Here is a 14,982-nt window from a genome sequence, read left to right as displayed (position 1 = left end):
AACTGGAGTCATTCGCTTAACAATTGCGACAGGAAAGGTGATAAAACAAGGCAAAACTCACTTAAACAAATGTCTCAATTAGTAGCAGAAATTTTTGGCTCTGTTGTGGTTGTAGGTTGTGGATTACCTGTACTTAATTAAGTCAAAACTTGAAAAACATAAATACAATTGCAAGATGGAGCATACAAAATAAAGTGTACGAGGTGAAAAGACACAATCACAGTTGCACTAGTTTGCCGACACAGACACCAATTTTAACATTTATTCCTTTATTCATTTACTATTCATTTAATCTAATGAATAGTATTTTACAGATTTAAAGGAAAGTATTCATCGTTACTTAAAGAAAGAGATTCATTTTATACATACAAAAGTGGCTTAAAACTTCCTTTCAGTGTATATATCAAACTTTTAAAACCTGTCCTAATGAATTAATTGGACATTCAATTTAAGCCATTCATTAAGTCTTCATTTCCTTTTTAAAATTGTAAAATCTTTTCGGCTGCTGGTGTGATGGGTCTTTCATTCCTTTTCTGGAAATGTCTTTACCAAAAGAGACAAATGTGAAATATTATATACAAGAGAAACTGCGAACCTATCGATAGGTGGCTATCCAAAAACTGTTAGGAACATTATAAACTAAAACGGCTAGAAATAATCTGAACTAAATCTTTAAAGTTGAAATTTAGCCATATAGTTGACAAATCAATAGTAAAGATCTTTGGATGGTATCATTACAATTCTATAGAGTTTAAATTTGACTATATAAGTTCCAAATATACGCAAAATAAGAATGAAAATGTAAGTTATGTTAATCTCAACTTATATATATATGTTGTTGTTGTTGTTGTTATTATTATTATTATTATTATTTATTGGATTTGTATGCCGCCCCTCTCCGCAGACTCGGGGCGGCTAACAACAATGATAAAAAACAACATGTAACAATCCAATTTAATAAAACAGCTAAAAACCCTTATTATAAAAACCAAACATACACACAAACATACCATGCATAACTTGTAATGGCCTAGGGGGAAGGAATATCTTAACTCCCCCAGGCCTGGCGATATAGGTGGGTCTTGAGTAATTTGCGAAAGACAAGGAGGGTGGGGGCCGTTCTAATCTCTGGGGGGAGTTGATTCCAGAGGGCCGGGGCTGCCACAGAGAAGGCTCTTCCCCTGGGGCCCGCTAAACGACATTGTTTGGTCGACGGGACCTGGAGAAGGCCAACTCTGGGACCTTATCGGTCTCTGGGATTCGTGCGGTAGAAGGATAAATTAATATATATCAACTTGATATATCCATGAAAACCACTTTTTATAGTCACAGCATTAAGTTTTTACTTTTGTGATGTGTACCACCTACAGTTTACATTTTGGAAATGCTCCTTTAATGTTTTGTTATGTGTTATGTTTGTTTGTTTTCTTCTTTATAATCAATAAAATTACTTTTTAGAAATGTCTTTACCGATTGACCTCTCCGTTGCAATGTGGACACTCGGATTTGGAGCCATCGGGGCTGCCGTGACGGGAATTATCCTGGCCAATACGGATTTCTTCCTCCTTAAAGCAGAAATGGCCTCGATGGACTTTCTAGAAGAAATTGAGTTGAAGACTCTGGGCCAAGGTAAGACTTAGAAGGAAGAGCCGTCACCAGCGCCTAATTCGAGGTGTCCAGCCAACCTGGAAAAACAGGGAAATCAGGGAATTATCAGGGAAATCGGCGGTTTGGGAAATATCAGGGAATTCATGAGAAAAATGGAATAAATCAGGGGGGGAAACCAAACTGTATTAAAATGTTTAAAAGTCAGGGAAAAATCATGTCAAAAACAATGGATCGCGCTGCCTGGCAGAGTCAAGCAAAAATGAGCATCACTGTGGCAAGAACTTGCTTCCTCAGCTGCCGATATTTCTCCATGGCTGAGCCGTTTGGTGTGACGTCATCTACAACCGTGCCTTAACTAGATCGCAAGTGACAGGGAAATGTCAGGGAATTTCGAAAATGCTTTCCCCCTGGACACCCTGTGATTGCAAATTATAGCAATGCCCTAGAGCAGTGATTTTCAACCTTTTTTGAGCCGCGGCACATTTTTTATATTTACAAAATCCTGGGGCACACCACCAACCAAAATGACACTCTAAGACACTCTCCTCTCTTTTTCCATCCCTGTCTCCTCCCCACCCTTTTGTGTGTGTGTGTATACACACTCTTGAACCATTTCCAAAAACAGGTGAGGGCTGGGTTTTTTTCTCTTATTCTTTGGGTGCTTTTTATCATATGCTTTAAATCAAGAGTCACTTCTCTCTCTGTCTTTTGTTTCTCTCTCTTTCCTCTCATTCTCTGTCTCAATCATTTTCTCATTTCTCTTTTTTCCTCCCCTTTTTGCTCATTTCTCTCTCTCTCTCTCCCTTCCTCTCCTTTTCTCTCTCTCTCTCTCTTGCTTTCTTTCTCTCTCACTCATTCTTGCTTTCTCTCTCTTTCTCTCTTTCTTTCTCTCACTCTTTCTCTCTCTCTTTCTTTCTTTCTCTCTCTTTCTCTCTCTCTTTCTTTCTCTCTCTCTTTCTCACTCACTCTCTCAGCAAAAAGTTGCGAGATCGGAACCTGAGCTTTCTTCTTAGCGGCACACCTGACCATGTCTCGTGGCACACTAGTGTGCCATTGCACACTGGTTGAAAAACACTGCCCTAGAGAAACAAATCTGGGTTTTTTTTTCCTACAGTGAGTAAAGGGCTAATAGCAAACCTCAGATTTTACTCTGCTAGAGGGATGTAGAGATGGGAACATTCCTCACTTGGAAAGTTGTCTAAAGTTTCATTTCATTTAGGAGTGAAGTTTGTGGTTTTTTTCAGAAAAAAACCACTCCTTTTCTACTCAAGAATACAAAAATGTGTACAAAAATATATATATTCCTTCTTGTGTTCTTGAGATCCAGTTGTGGTTCTGTAAGTCTGTAGATATTCTCCATCGTCCAGGTCATGGTTGCCCAAAAGATAGTTTGGGAACTCAGAAGGATGCAGCTTAGAAATTAGGTGCAAGTAGGTGAATCCACAGATTTTTAGAATTCAGGTGTTCTTCTAAAACACGCTACAGGAGAAAGTAAATGCAACTTTTTTCACCTGTTGGGTTACAACTCCTGGGAAGCGTGGTTGTCTAGAAGACATTAAACTGACTCAATAGATAGTAATACTAACCAGCAGACGTGGTTGGTAAATCCACAGCAACTGAATGTAAACATGCCTGGGATAAACATACATCCATCGTAAGATAAAATACAGGAAGTAGTATGAGGGCAGACTAGATGGACCAGGAGGTCTTTTTCTGCTGTCAGTCTTCTATGTTTCTACAATTCATTGTCTCCAGATAACGTCTTCATCATATAAGGTGCACTTTGATTGATCTTGAAAAGCTCAACAGAGTTGGATCTGCTTAGAAGCTGGATGGGAGATTCTCAGAGTTAACAGCTTCCCACAATAGAAGCAAATATCTGTAGCTCAGGGTTGAATTGTGGGCTCCTTGGGCCTTTCTAAGCTCATTTTTTTTCTAAATAGCATCATCGTTGCTAGCGGTCCTAACCTTGATGATGTTACCTAGTTGGGAAATGAAACAAGAAAACAACAAATTTGGAAAGTTGAGAAAGCATCCATGGAATGTAGGGTTGTCAGCCTAAACGGGGTTGGACTAGAAGACCTCCAAGGTCCCTTTCAAGTCGTCTTCTTCTTCTTCTTCTTCTTCTTCTTCTTCTTCTTCTTCTTCTTCTTCTTCTTCTTCTTCTTCTCTTCTTTCTTCTTCTTCTTCTTATTAATAATAATAATCTCAGTCTACTTATAATAATATAAGTCTAATATAAGTCTACAGAGAGGGGCGGCATACAAATCTAATAAATAATTATTATTATTATCATCATCATCATCATCAACAATACAACACAGCAAATGAGATCACTATGCTGGATTTTGTATTTCATCACCAGTCGGGCGCTTCCCAAGCACCTAGGACTGCATGTTGTTGTTGCTATTATTATTATTATTATTATTATTATTATTATTATTATTATTATTATTATTATTATGCAGCATCCAATATTGCTTCTATCTCGGCTGCTAAAAGAACCATCTGGACTTCTCCATGAGTTTATTATTATTACTTACTAGATTTGTATGCCGCCTTTCTCCGAAGACTCTGGGCAGCTCACAAGATACAACATAAAACAATGCATATACAAATCTGAATAATTAAAAAAACAAGCTAAAAATCCCACCAGATTAAAAAACAGTCGACCTACTCAGTCACAACCACACATCCACACAGTTTACCAGGACGTGGGCACGATTTAAAGGAGCTTAACTTCTTTCTCTTTCCTTCCCTGGACCTGAAGGAGAGCAGAGGACATTCAAAGCCAAGGATCTGTGGAAGGCGAACGGTGCGGTCATTATGGCGGTCAGGCGGCCTGGATGATTTTTGTGCAGAGAGGTAACGTATACGGTCCCCAGTAGAACCGTTTCTAAGAATTAATCGTTGTCCCCCCCAACAATCTGGGTTCTCATTTTACTAACCTCTAAGGAATGGAAGGCTGAATCAGGATCGAACTGCTGGCAGTGAGCAGGGTCAGCCTCCAATGCTGCATTCTAACCACTGCACCACTATGGCTATGAATGAATCACAGTCCGAGTCAAAGTACAGGGTGCGTTCCAAAAGTAATGCAATAATTTTTTTTAAAAAAAGTAATTTATTGAACAGATTTGCACACACTTAAAATTCTTCAATGTACTGTCCTTGGGTCTCTACACATTTTTTCCAACAACTCTGCCATGACCGGTACGTGCCCTGGAAGGCGTCTTCGGGGACCTCTTGCAAGGTCTTTGTCACAGCTGATTGGATCTCTTCTATGGAAGAAAAATGAACCTTGTCACGAGTCCGTGAGTTCCTGGCCAAACACCAGGTGCCAACGCTGCCCCCTCCCCTATAGTCCTGACATCGCCCCAGCAGACTTTCTTTTGTTCCCAGCCTGAAATGAACCCTTTTTTTGTCCATAGAAGAGATCCAATCAGCCGTGACGAAGACGTTGCGAGAGGTCCCCGAAGGCGCCTTCCAGGGCGCGTACTGGTCATGGCAGAGTGGCTGGAAAAAATGTGTACAGGCCCAAGGACAGGACTTTGAAGAATTTGAAGTGTTTGTGCAAATCTGTTCAATAAATTACTTTTTTTAAAATTATTGCATTACTTTTTGAATGCAATTTATTGCCGGAGCACTGAGAAACCTAGATCTGAGTTTGCCACCCAGTTGAACGTTCACATCCCTTGTCCCCCCACCCACAAACTTGTCACGTTGCCCACTCAGATTGTGCCAGCATGGCCAGTCCTCCTTCCGCTTCCACCCAGGTGGTGGGCCTAGGATGGCCTTGAACCCCTCAAAAGAATTCCTTGTGGCTGCAATAGCTCCCTCATGAAAATCACCCTTCCCAAATTCCCATAAACATCAGGTCTTCTATAGATAGTGTGGCAAAAGCCATTGATTTATCCCCAACTTCTGCACTGGCTTGTCTTCTGTCGGGCTCTCTGGTAGAATCCTCCCAAAAATTCACAGGTACAAATTTCAGTCACACACACGTTTGAAAATTCAAAACAATGTTCTTTATACCGAAAATTCCCTTAACCTAAGCCCTCTTTTGGTATAGCAAAGAGCACTCCTCTCCAAACAAACTGGTAATTGGTACAAGTCCCTTATCAGTTCTGAGATACTTAGCTTGCAGCTGTGAGGCCATTCACAGTCCTTCTTTCACAAAGTGAAACACACTTTGCTCTGGTTTAGTTTCAAAGCGGGGGAAAATCAGCACACAAAAGGTCAAAGTCAGTAAACAGTCATGAAACACAACGATCAGATAATCCTCCACAATGGCCAAACCCACAGGCTGCTCTTTATAGCAGCCTCACTAATGACCACAGCCCCACCCAACCACAGGTGGCCTCATTTTCTTTGATAATAATCTCTCAGTTGTTGCTGCCTATGCATCGCTCTCCGCATGCGTGGCTGTATCATTAACTCTGGTTCCGAATCCAAGGAGGAGCTAGATAATTGATCTCCTTCTGAGCTGTCTGCCCCACTCTCCTCCTCCCTGTCACTCATGTCTTCTTGGTCAGAGGAGCCTTCATCAGCAGATTCCACCGGGGGCAAAACAGGCCTGCAGCATGTGGATGTCTCCCCCATATCCACAGTCCTTGGGGCAGGAGCTGGGCCAGAGCTAACCACAACACCTTGACAGAATGAATGAATGAATGAATGTCAGCAACTCAATCGGTCTCCTGGTATTTGAGGCAGATACTTGTCTTTTATTTATAATTCTCCTGTGAACATGATTAGGAGTTTGTTACGTTAACTGAGAACGGGGGAACGTTCTGGTTTCAAGCATGCTATTACACCTTGGGTTTCTTAGCTGCCGAGGCTACAAGAATGGTGGAAGGTCTTAAGCATAAAACGTATCAGGAAAGACTTCATGGACTCAATCTGTAGAGTCTGGAGGACAGAAGGAAAAGGGGGGACATGATCGAAACATTTAAATATGTCAAAGGGTTAAATAAGGTTCAGGAGGGAAGTGTTTTTAATAGGAAAGTGAACACAAGAACAAGGGGGCACAATCTGAAGTTAGTTGGGGGAAAGATCAAAAGCAACATGAGAAAATATTATTTTACTGAAAGAGTAGTAGATCCTTGGAACAAACTTCCAGCAGACGTGGTTGGTAAATCCACAGGAACTGAATTTAAACATGCCTGGGATAAACATAGATCCATTGTAAGATAAAATACAGGAAATAGTATAAGGGCAGACTAGATGGACCAGGAGGTCTTTTTCTGCCGTCAATCTTCTATGTTTCTATGTTTCTATCGAAGGGAGCACAGAGGAAAAAAGCTTTTAAACATTTCTAAATCTGCATTAAATGTCTCTTTTTCTTTTATGCACGCTGAGAACATTTGCACCAAGACAAATTCCTTGTGCGTCCAATCACACTTGGTCAATACAATTCTATTCTATTCTTTAAAAAAAAAACTTGGCAAGGGCAGGGAAATTGGGCAAAAATAACATGACAAAGAACAAAAGGGCTTTATAATCTTTAGCAGCACAAAAGGCAGAGAATGGTGATTTGAAAACATGGAATGGGAAAGAAGGATCGGTGCAGCTTAGCAGAGACAAGCAGCTTATTAAACTGGAAATAGGCCAGACGCCTGGTGGGATGACTGGTTTGAATTGGCTTAGCAGGAAGTTACTGACTAACTACAAAGGCAGGGCTTGGAAAACATTCTTTGCAGAGAGAGTAACAATGAAAGAGCTTGCAAGAGCTGGGAACATTGTTAGAACCTGGAGAGAAAAATTCTGAGCAAGTTAGAGCAATGAAAAAAACCCTGCAAAGACTTAGGGCTTGGAAAACATTATTCGTAGAGAGTAACAATGAAAGAGCTTGCAAGCCGGTAAGAGCTGGGAACATCGTTAGCACCTGGTTAGGGCTGGAAAGAAGCTTATTCGGAGCAAGTTAGAGCAATGAAAAAACCCCTGCAAAGACTTAGGGCTTGGAAAACATTCTTTGCAGAGAGTAACAATGAAAGAACTTGCAAGGTAAGAGCTGGGAACATCGTTAGCACCTGGTTAGGGCTGGAAAGAAGCTTATTCGGAGCAAGTTAGAGCAATGAAAAAAACCCTGCAAAGACTTAGGGCTTGGAAAACATTCTTTGCAGAGAGTAACAATGAAAGAACTTGCAAGGTAAGAGCTGGGAACATCGTTAGCACCTGGTTAGGGCTGGAAAGAAGCTTATTCGGAGCAAGTTAGAGCAATGAAAAAAACCCTGCAAAGACTTAGGGCTTGGAAAACATTCTTTGCAGAGAGTAACAATGAAAGAACTTGCAAGGTAAGAGCTGGGAACATCGTTAGCACCTGGTTAGGGCTGGAAAGAAGCTTATTCGGAGCAAGTTAGAGCAATGAAAAAAACCCTGCAAAGACTTAGGGCTTGGAAAACATTCTTCGCAGAGAGTAACCATGAAAGAACTTGCAAGGAAGATCGTTAGCAGCTAATCAGGGCTGGAAAAAAGCTACATTCAGAGTATAAGAGGCACCCAAATTATGTCAGTAAAACAACGCATTCTGTAAGCCAAAAGTCTCATTCCTGCACTCTGATTTTCCTGTGGGGGCAGAAGATTTAAGTGTTTGTTGTTCTTGTGTGTTTGTGTATATTTTAAGAGTGTGAAATCCTAGAAGCAACCTGAAATTGTTTGCCCCCAAGTACAAATGCTGGATCTTAGAAAGAACTAAATCAAGACAAGTTTAGACCAGTTTTTAAAAATATTCCCTTACATGCCAATTGGTTGCTCGGGGCCCCAAGGTACTTGTAGTAGTTACAGAAGTTATTTGAGCAGCTGGAAAGAAAAACAGCTCATGGTTTCGGCTTAGAAATTTGAAGTAAAATCCCCTGATGAGTCACGCCGCAGTTTTAATGAATTCACGAACATATCCGTGTTCATTTTCTGCTACTGCTTTCTTTCAAGATTTATTTTTTAAAAACCAAAACCAGCTTAGCCAACCACAGCCCTGGGATTTTGTGGCGGCTTTTGTCTGTTGTGTATTAAATGTGTATGCCAAAGGCAACTTAACAAAATGCTCTATAAAACATTTAAAACAATGGAAAAAAGATCTCAAAATTAAAAATCCAATTAAAACTGAGCAGAATAAAGAGGGAAGGGAGCAAAGTGCACCCAGGACGGAGCTGTGAAAAGTAGTTGGGAGGCGGAATTTGAGATCAACTAAACAATGTTGTTTGGCGGGACCCAGGGGAAGAGCCTTCTTTGTGGCGGCCGCGGCCCTCTGGAACCAACTCCCCCCAGAGATTAGAATTGCCCCCACCCTCCTTGCCTTTCGTAAGCTACTTAAAACCCACCTCTGCCGCCCTTGAGATTCCCTTTCCCCTTAGGCCTTTACAGTTTTATGCATGGTATGTCTGTCTGTATGTTTGGTTTTTTATATTAATGGGTTTTTAATCGTTTTTAGTATTGGATTATTATTGTACGCTATTTTATGATTGCTGTTAGCCACCCCGAGTCTTTGGAGAGGGGCGGCATATAAATCCAATTAATAATAATAATAATAATAATAATAATAATAATAATAATAATAATAATAATCAATGTGTAAAGTTTAGGTTACTATAGGAAAAAGACTCAGAAAGGGAAGCTAAACTTCTCGTAACCGAAACCGACATTCTTTTGGAAGAGAAGATAAATTTAGTGAACCATGCAGACATTCACATCCTCTTCGAGTTCAGAAAATCCTTGACAAGTTGGAATTTGTGACTTGATTCAAATATCCCTAAAGCATCTATAAAGAGAGGAGGGAAGCACGATGGCTCAGTGTTGAAGATAAATAAGAGATATTATTTGTGTATTTATCTAATACAGTGATACCTCGTCTTACAAACGCCTCGCCATACAAACTTTTCGAGATACAAACCCTTCAGTTAATAGCTCCGGGCAGACGGCCAAGAACCATTTAACACGTGAATACAGTGGAACCTCGACATAGGAGCAGCTCTACTTACGAGCTACTCGAGATAAGAGCTGGGAGGGGAGCGACATTTTTGTTCGCCTCCCGAGCTCACATTCGGGATACGAGCGCCAAGGAGCTGTCTCCTGAAGCCGAACGCTAACTTCCGCGTTCGGCTTCAGGAGACAGCTGCGAAGCGGCGCGCGTGTTTTAAAAGGTTGCAGCCGGCCTGGGGGGCTCGGGGGGGTGCTGGCAAGCCCCCCAGGCCGGCTGCAACCTTTTAAAACACGCGCGCCGCTTCGCAGCTGTCTCCTGAAGCTGAACGCTAACTTCCGCGTTCGGCGGCAGCGGTTTTTTTTTGTTGTTGCACGGATTAATTGACTTTACATTGTTTCCTATGGGAAACAATGTTTCTTCATACGAGCGTTCCGACTTACGAGCCTCCTTCCGGAACCAATTAGTCTCATAGGTCGGGGTTCTACTGTACTTTGTTGAGATGACAAAACCACAGGAATGCAGACAGCACAGAAATAGCAGAAATTTAAAGATCATACAGATTAACAAGCGTTGGGAGGGACCATGTTGTCAGCCGCTCAGAGTCCGTTTCGGAGTGAGCGGCATATAAAAGCAATAATCGATAAGAACCTAGGCAAGAAACTCCGTAAAAATGGAGCAAAATTCACTTTAAAATGTCTTGCTTAGCAACAGAAATGTTGGTTGTATGTATGTCAACGTGTGAGCAGAATAATCCTTGTTTACCAAGGTTGTGCACACACGGAATCATTTAGATTGAGATTAGTTGTGAATAACTACGCAGCCACACACAGATATACTAACTTGAATTAAAGTTTAGTTTGAGAAATAACATCTTCGGATAAACAGTCTAAAGACATACACATAACTCAGAATAAGAATCCAAATATTTCCAAGTCCATAGACTTTCTTTCCAGTTGTCTCTGTCATAATCAGCAAACGAAGATATCAAGACTAAACACATTTTAGCTGTAATACATGACTACAATACAGAGAGATTGCAGAGAATTGCAGAGCAAACCAGACAAAGAGAAACGAAGAGGAAACTCCAGAGAAATAAACTGTACTCTATCTCCCCCTTGTGGCAGTCCGCAACACCTGCAGCCAATATAATGCCAACCCATGGACGGGCTCTCTTGCCATTCGTTGAGGATAACCACCTGTTTTAATAGATGTATTACAGTTGGGTTGGGTGATGATTGACTGAAGCTGTCCTTCCATTTGTAGGAGGCCTCTGAGCTCTCCTCTTTGAAACCCCAACTCGACAAGGTCGGGGTCCCTCTTTATGCTGTGGTGAAAGAAGACATCGGGACGGAGGTGGAGGACTTTCGGCCGTACTTCAAGGGAGAAATATTTCTGGATGAGAAGGTAGGTGGGATTATTATTATTATTTTAAATGAATTTAAGCAGCAGGAGGAGATGGCCTATGGAAGCGTACGGTTATCCTGGCTTGCCCTGTTAGGGGAGATGGGTTAAACTCTACATTGTTTGGGTGTGGGAAGGGAGGGACACTGGCTGGTGAGCTGGGGGAAGAGAGTGGCACACAACCACCACAACCCCAAGGGACCCAACTCTGTTCTTTCAGGAGGTCTTCTCTATCGGAAGACTTTCCATTTTGAGCTGAGTTCCTTCTCGTTTTCCAGAGAAAATTCTACGGTCCTCAGAGAAGAACGATGCTTCTCCAGGCTGTTTTCCGCTGGACCGTCTGGAGAAACTTCTGGCGCGCTTGGAGGAGCGGCTACAAGGGCAACGTCGATGGAGAAGGCGTGATCCTGGGAGGGGATTTTGTGATCGGCCCAGGCAAACAGGTGGGAGAGCGGAGAGATGGGGCCGGTAACGTTTCAGCCCTGCGAAACTCACTTCTCTGTAGCTTTCTGTCTGTCTGTCTGTCTGTCTGTCTGTCTGTCTGTCTGTCTGTCTGTCTGTCTATCTATCATCATTATCTGTCTGTAGGTCTGTCTATCTATCTATCATCATTATCTATCTATCTATCTATCTATCCCTCCCTCCCTCCCTCCATCCATCCATCCAATCTATCCTCTCTCCTTCTCTATTTCTCTGTCTTTCATTATCCGCCTCTTGCTCTTTTTCTGTCTTCTCTTTTCTATTTTTTCTCTCTCCCTTCTCTCTGCCTCTCTATCTTCATCTTTTCTTCTTTCTTCTCTCTTTCTCTTGCTCTTTTTCTCCTTCCTTCCTTTTCCTTCTCCCCCTCTATCTGCCTTTTTTCCTTTTTTTCCTTTGTTTCTCTCTCTCTCCTTTCTTTCTCCTCTCTTCTTTTCCTCTTGCTCCCAACTTTCTCTTTCTCTCCCTCTCTCCTTTTCTCTCCGCATGTTTTCATGTTTTAAAATTGTTATTTCAATAATATTAATAATATAATAATAATAATAATAATGATGGTGGTGGTGATGATGATGATGATAATATAACAACAACAGAGTTGGAAGGGACCTTGGAGGTCTTCTAGTCCATCCCCCTGCTTAGGCAGGAGACCCTACACTACTTCAGACAGATGGTTATCCAACATCTGCTTAAAAACTTCCAGGGTTGGAGCATTCAACACTAGAGGTTTTTAAGCAGATGTTGGATAATCATCTGTCTGAAGTAGTGTAGGGTTTCCTGCCTAAGCAGGGGGATGGACTAGAATATATAAATCTTGCCTCTCGTCTGACAACCAGATTTCTATTTAATTTTGTAAAATTTAATACAACATGACAATATCGATGATTTTAAATTTGAAAATCTCAGCATAAAATTCTTCCTAAGCCCAGAAGGGGAAAAACCTGTTCCTGAGCTGTGTCTCTTTTTCCAGGGGGTCCTCTTGGAACACCGCGAGAAAGAATTTGGAGACAAGGTCAGCCTTGAAGCTGTCCTTGATGCTGTCAAGAAGATCAAAGCTCAACCTTCAGACCATGGGGAATAAAAGCCCCCTTTCCTTTTGTTGTTGTTGCAAATGCTAATGTTGCCACGTAGGCCCTTATCTCTTCCAGGTTCTCAGGTTCTCCCAAATAACACAAAGTCCAGCTCCTAGTAGCTCTTTCCATGCTGCTCTTCAGACACTTCTGATTCCTTCTGTCTTTGTTCTACTGGGTCAATGAAAGGCCAGATCTGAAATTTGGAGGTCTGGCCAAGATCCTTTCCAGTTGGAACAAAACATTCAGGTGCATCAGGGTATCGGGGGAGGGGATGGTGGAAAGCTTAATAAACATTGTTTGGACATTAAAATGATGTGGTTTGGGTCATGATTTTTGAAAACCCGTTGCGCGAACTTGCCACTTTCCATGTCTCTAACGGCATCTGGTTTGGCTGCGATAAATTCAGGCCTGAAGGTCAAACGGGACATCATCTTAAAAATGGTAAGTGGTCATTACCTTGGCGGCCTTATTTGCAGAGTTGGAACCTTTACAAGATGGCCTGCTAACCCTTGTAAAATAAGCTAAACCTGTCGCTAACAAGCCAGCATTGTATGGAGATCATACAAATCTAATAAATAATAATAATAATAAAATAATAATAAGATCAATCAGTTCTGAAAGAAAAGAGTTGCAGGAGAAAAAAGCTAACTTTTTTCTCCTGCAAAAAATCACAGAGTTTGTCATCTATAACTGTCTGGTTCAGTTCTGCAGCCCAACAAGACCGACCCAGACTTCAGAGGAGAATCAGAACTGCAGAAAAGACAATGGCTGCCAACCGGCCTTCCATTGAGGACCTGGATACTGGACGAGTCAAAAAGAGCGCTGTGAAAATATTGACTGACCCCTCGCATCCTGGACACAAACTGTTTCAACTCCTACCCTCAAAAAACTGCACACCAAGACAACTAGACACAATGATTTGTTTCCACATGTTGTGAGCCGCCCCGAGTCTTCGGAGAGGGGCGGCATACAAATCTAAGTAATAAAATAAAAAATAAACAGGTTTTTTCAGGAATGCCATCACTCTACTAAACAAATAATTCCCTCAACAGTGTCAAACTATTTACTAAGTCTGCACTACTATTACTACTAGTTTTTTTCATTGTTCCCATCACCCATCTCCTCCCATTTATGATTGTATGACTGTAATTTGTTCCTTGTATCCTTAAGATTTTTATTAATATTGATTGTTTCTTCATTGCTTATTTGACCCCTATGACAATAAGTGTTGTACCTCCTGATTCTTGACAAATCTATATTTTATTTTATCTACACTGAGCATCTGCACCAAAGACAAATCCTTGTGTGTCCAATCACACTTGGCCAGTAAAGAATTCTACAGGGGGTGGACAAAACAATGGAAACACCTTGCATGTTGGAATCCAGATTTCTGAAGCTCCCTTTGAACGGTTTTTGTGGAAACTGGGTTCTGTACGTGTCTATTGAGCTCTGCAGTAATTTTAGGAGCTGCGGTCTTGCGATCCGCTCTAACCATTCACTTTAGAGTCCGACGGTCTCTCTCAGACCACTTCGACTTTCGACCGGACCTGTGCTTGGCTGAGGACGTTTTCCCTTCTCTTTCAAAAGCAGTCATGACTTTTGAGACATGACCTCTTGAAATGCCAAACATTCGGGCACTTTCTGTGACACCAGCGCCTGCCCTTCGAGCACCAACAATTTGGCCTCTTTGAAAGTCTGAGAGGTCTGCCAATTCTAGAAGGTTATAACCAACTTCCTTAAATTTCTGTTTTTTAAAAAAGGTAGTTTAAAAAACATATCAAATAACAGATTTTCTTAAAAAAACATTAAAATATGTCAAGTTTTGATTGATTTGAACATGTTCAAACATGATGCCAAAAAGTCAAGTGTTTCCATTTCTTTTGTCCAACCCCTGTATTCTATTCCAGTGTTTCCCAACCTTGGCAACTTGAAGAGATCGGGACTTCAACTCCCAGAATTCCCCAGCCAGCATTTGCTGGCTGGGGAATTCTGGGAGTTGAAGTCCCGATCTCTTCAAGTTGCCAAGGTTGGGAAACACTGTTCTGTTCTGTTCCATTCTGTTTCAGAGTTTCAGAATGTAGAATGACAAAAGTTGGAAGGGGCCTTGGAGGTCTTCTAGTCCAGTGATTTTCAACCTTTTTTGAGCCGCGGCACATTTTTTACATTTACAAAACCATGGGGCACATTGGGGGGGAGGGGCTAAAAAAAGTTTGGATAAAATTTTTTTCTCTTCCTTTCGCTCTATTTCTCCCTCCCTCTTTCTCTCCCTTCCTCTTTTTTTCTCTCTCCATCCCTCTTTCTTTCTCTCTTCCTTCTTTCCTCTTTTTGCTCTATTTCTCTCTCCCTCCCTCCCTCCCTCCCTCTATGTCTTTCTCTCTCCCACCTTCCCTCCCTCCCTCCCTCTCTTTCTCTCTCTCTCTCTTGCTTTCTTTCTTGCTCTCTTGCTCTCTCTTGCTTTCTTTCTCTCTTATTCTCTTTCTCTCTCTCTTGCTTTCTTTCTCTGTCTTTCTTTCT

General features: G+C 41.5%; 1 protein-coding gene across 5 annotated transcripts in view; it reads left to right on the top strand.

Annotated features, from left to right (window-relative positions):
• Positions 1 to 12,778, top strand: part of LOC139167478 (peroxiredoxin-like 2A) — a 19,046-nt gene extending 6,268 nt beyond the window's left edge. For all 5 annotated transcript variants that reach the window (XM_070751925.1, XM_070751927.1, XM_070751926.1 and 2 more), the window contains exons 2-6: positions 1,459 to 1,629; positions 4,379 to 4,473; positions 10,784 to 10,924; positions 11,200 to 11,364; positions 12,366 to 12,778. In XM_070751925.1, the coding sequence (XP_070608026.1) occupies positions 1,459 to 1,629; positions 4,379 to 4,473; positions 10,784 to 10,924; positions 11,200 to 11,364; positions 12,366 to 12,476 (683 nt within the window). In that variant the 3' untranslated portion in view covers positions 12,477 to 12,778. The remainder of the gene's footprint in view (positions 1 to 1,458; positions 1,630 to 4,378; positions 4,474 to 10,783; positions 10,925 to 11,199; positions 11,365 to 12,365) is intronic.
• The last annotated feature ends 2,204 nt before the right edge of the window (positions 12,779 to 14,982 follow it).

Source organism: Erythrolamprus reginae, chromosome 5 (genome assembly GCF_031021105.1).
Source record: "Erythrolamprus reginae isolate rEryReg1 chromosome 5, rEryReg1.hap1, whole genome shotgun sequence".
Classification (NCBI taxonomy): Eukaryota; Metazoa; Chordata; class Lepidosauria; order Squamata; family Dipsadidae; genus Erythrolamprus; species Erythrolamprus reginae.
Note: the sequence above shows the minus strand (reverse complement) of the source record. Positions and strands in the feature narration are given on the sequence as shown.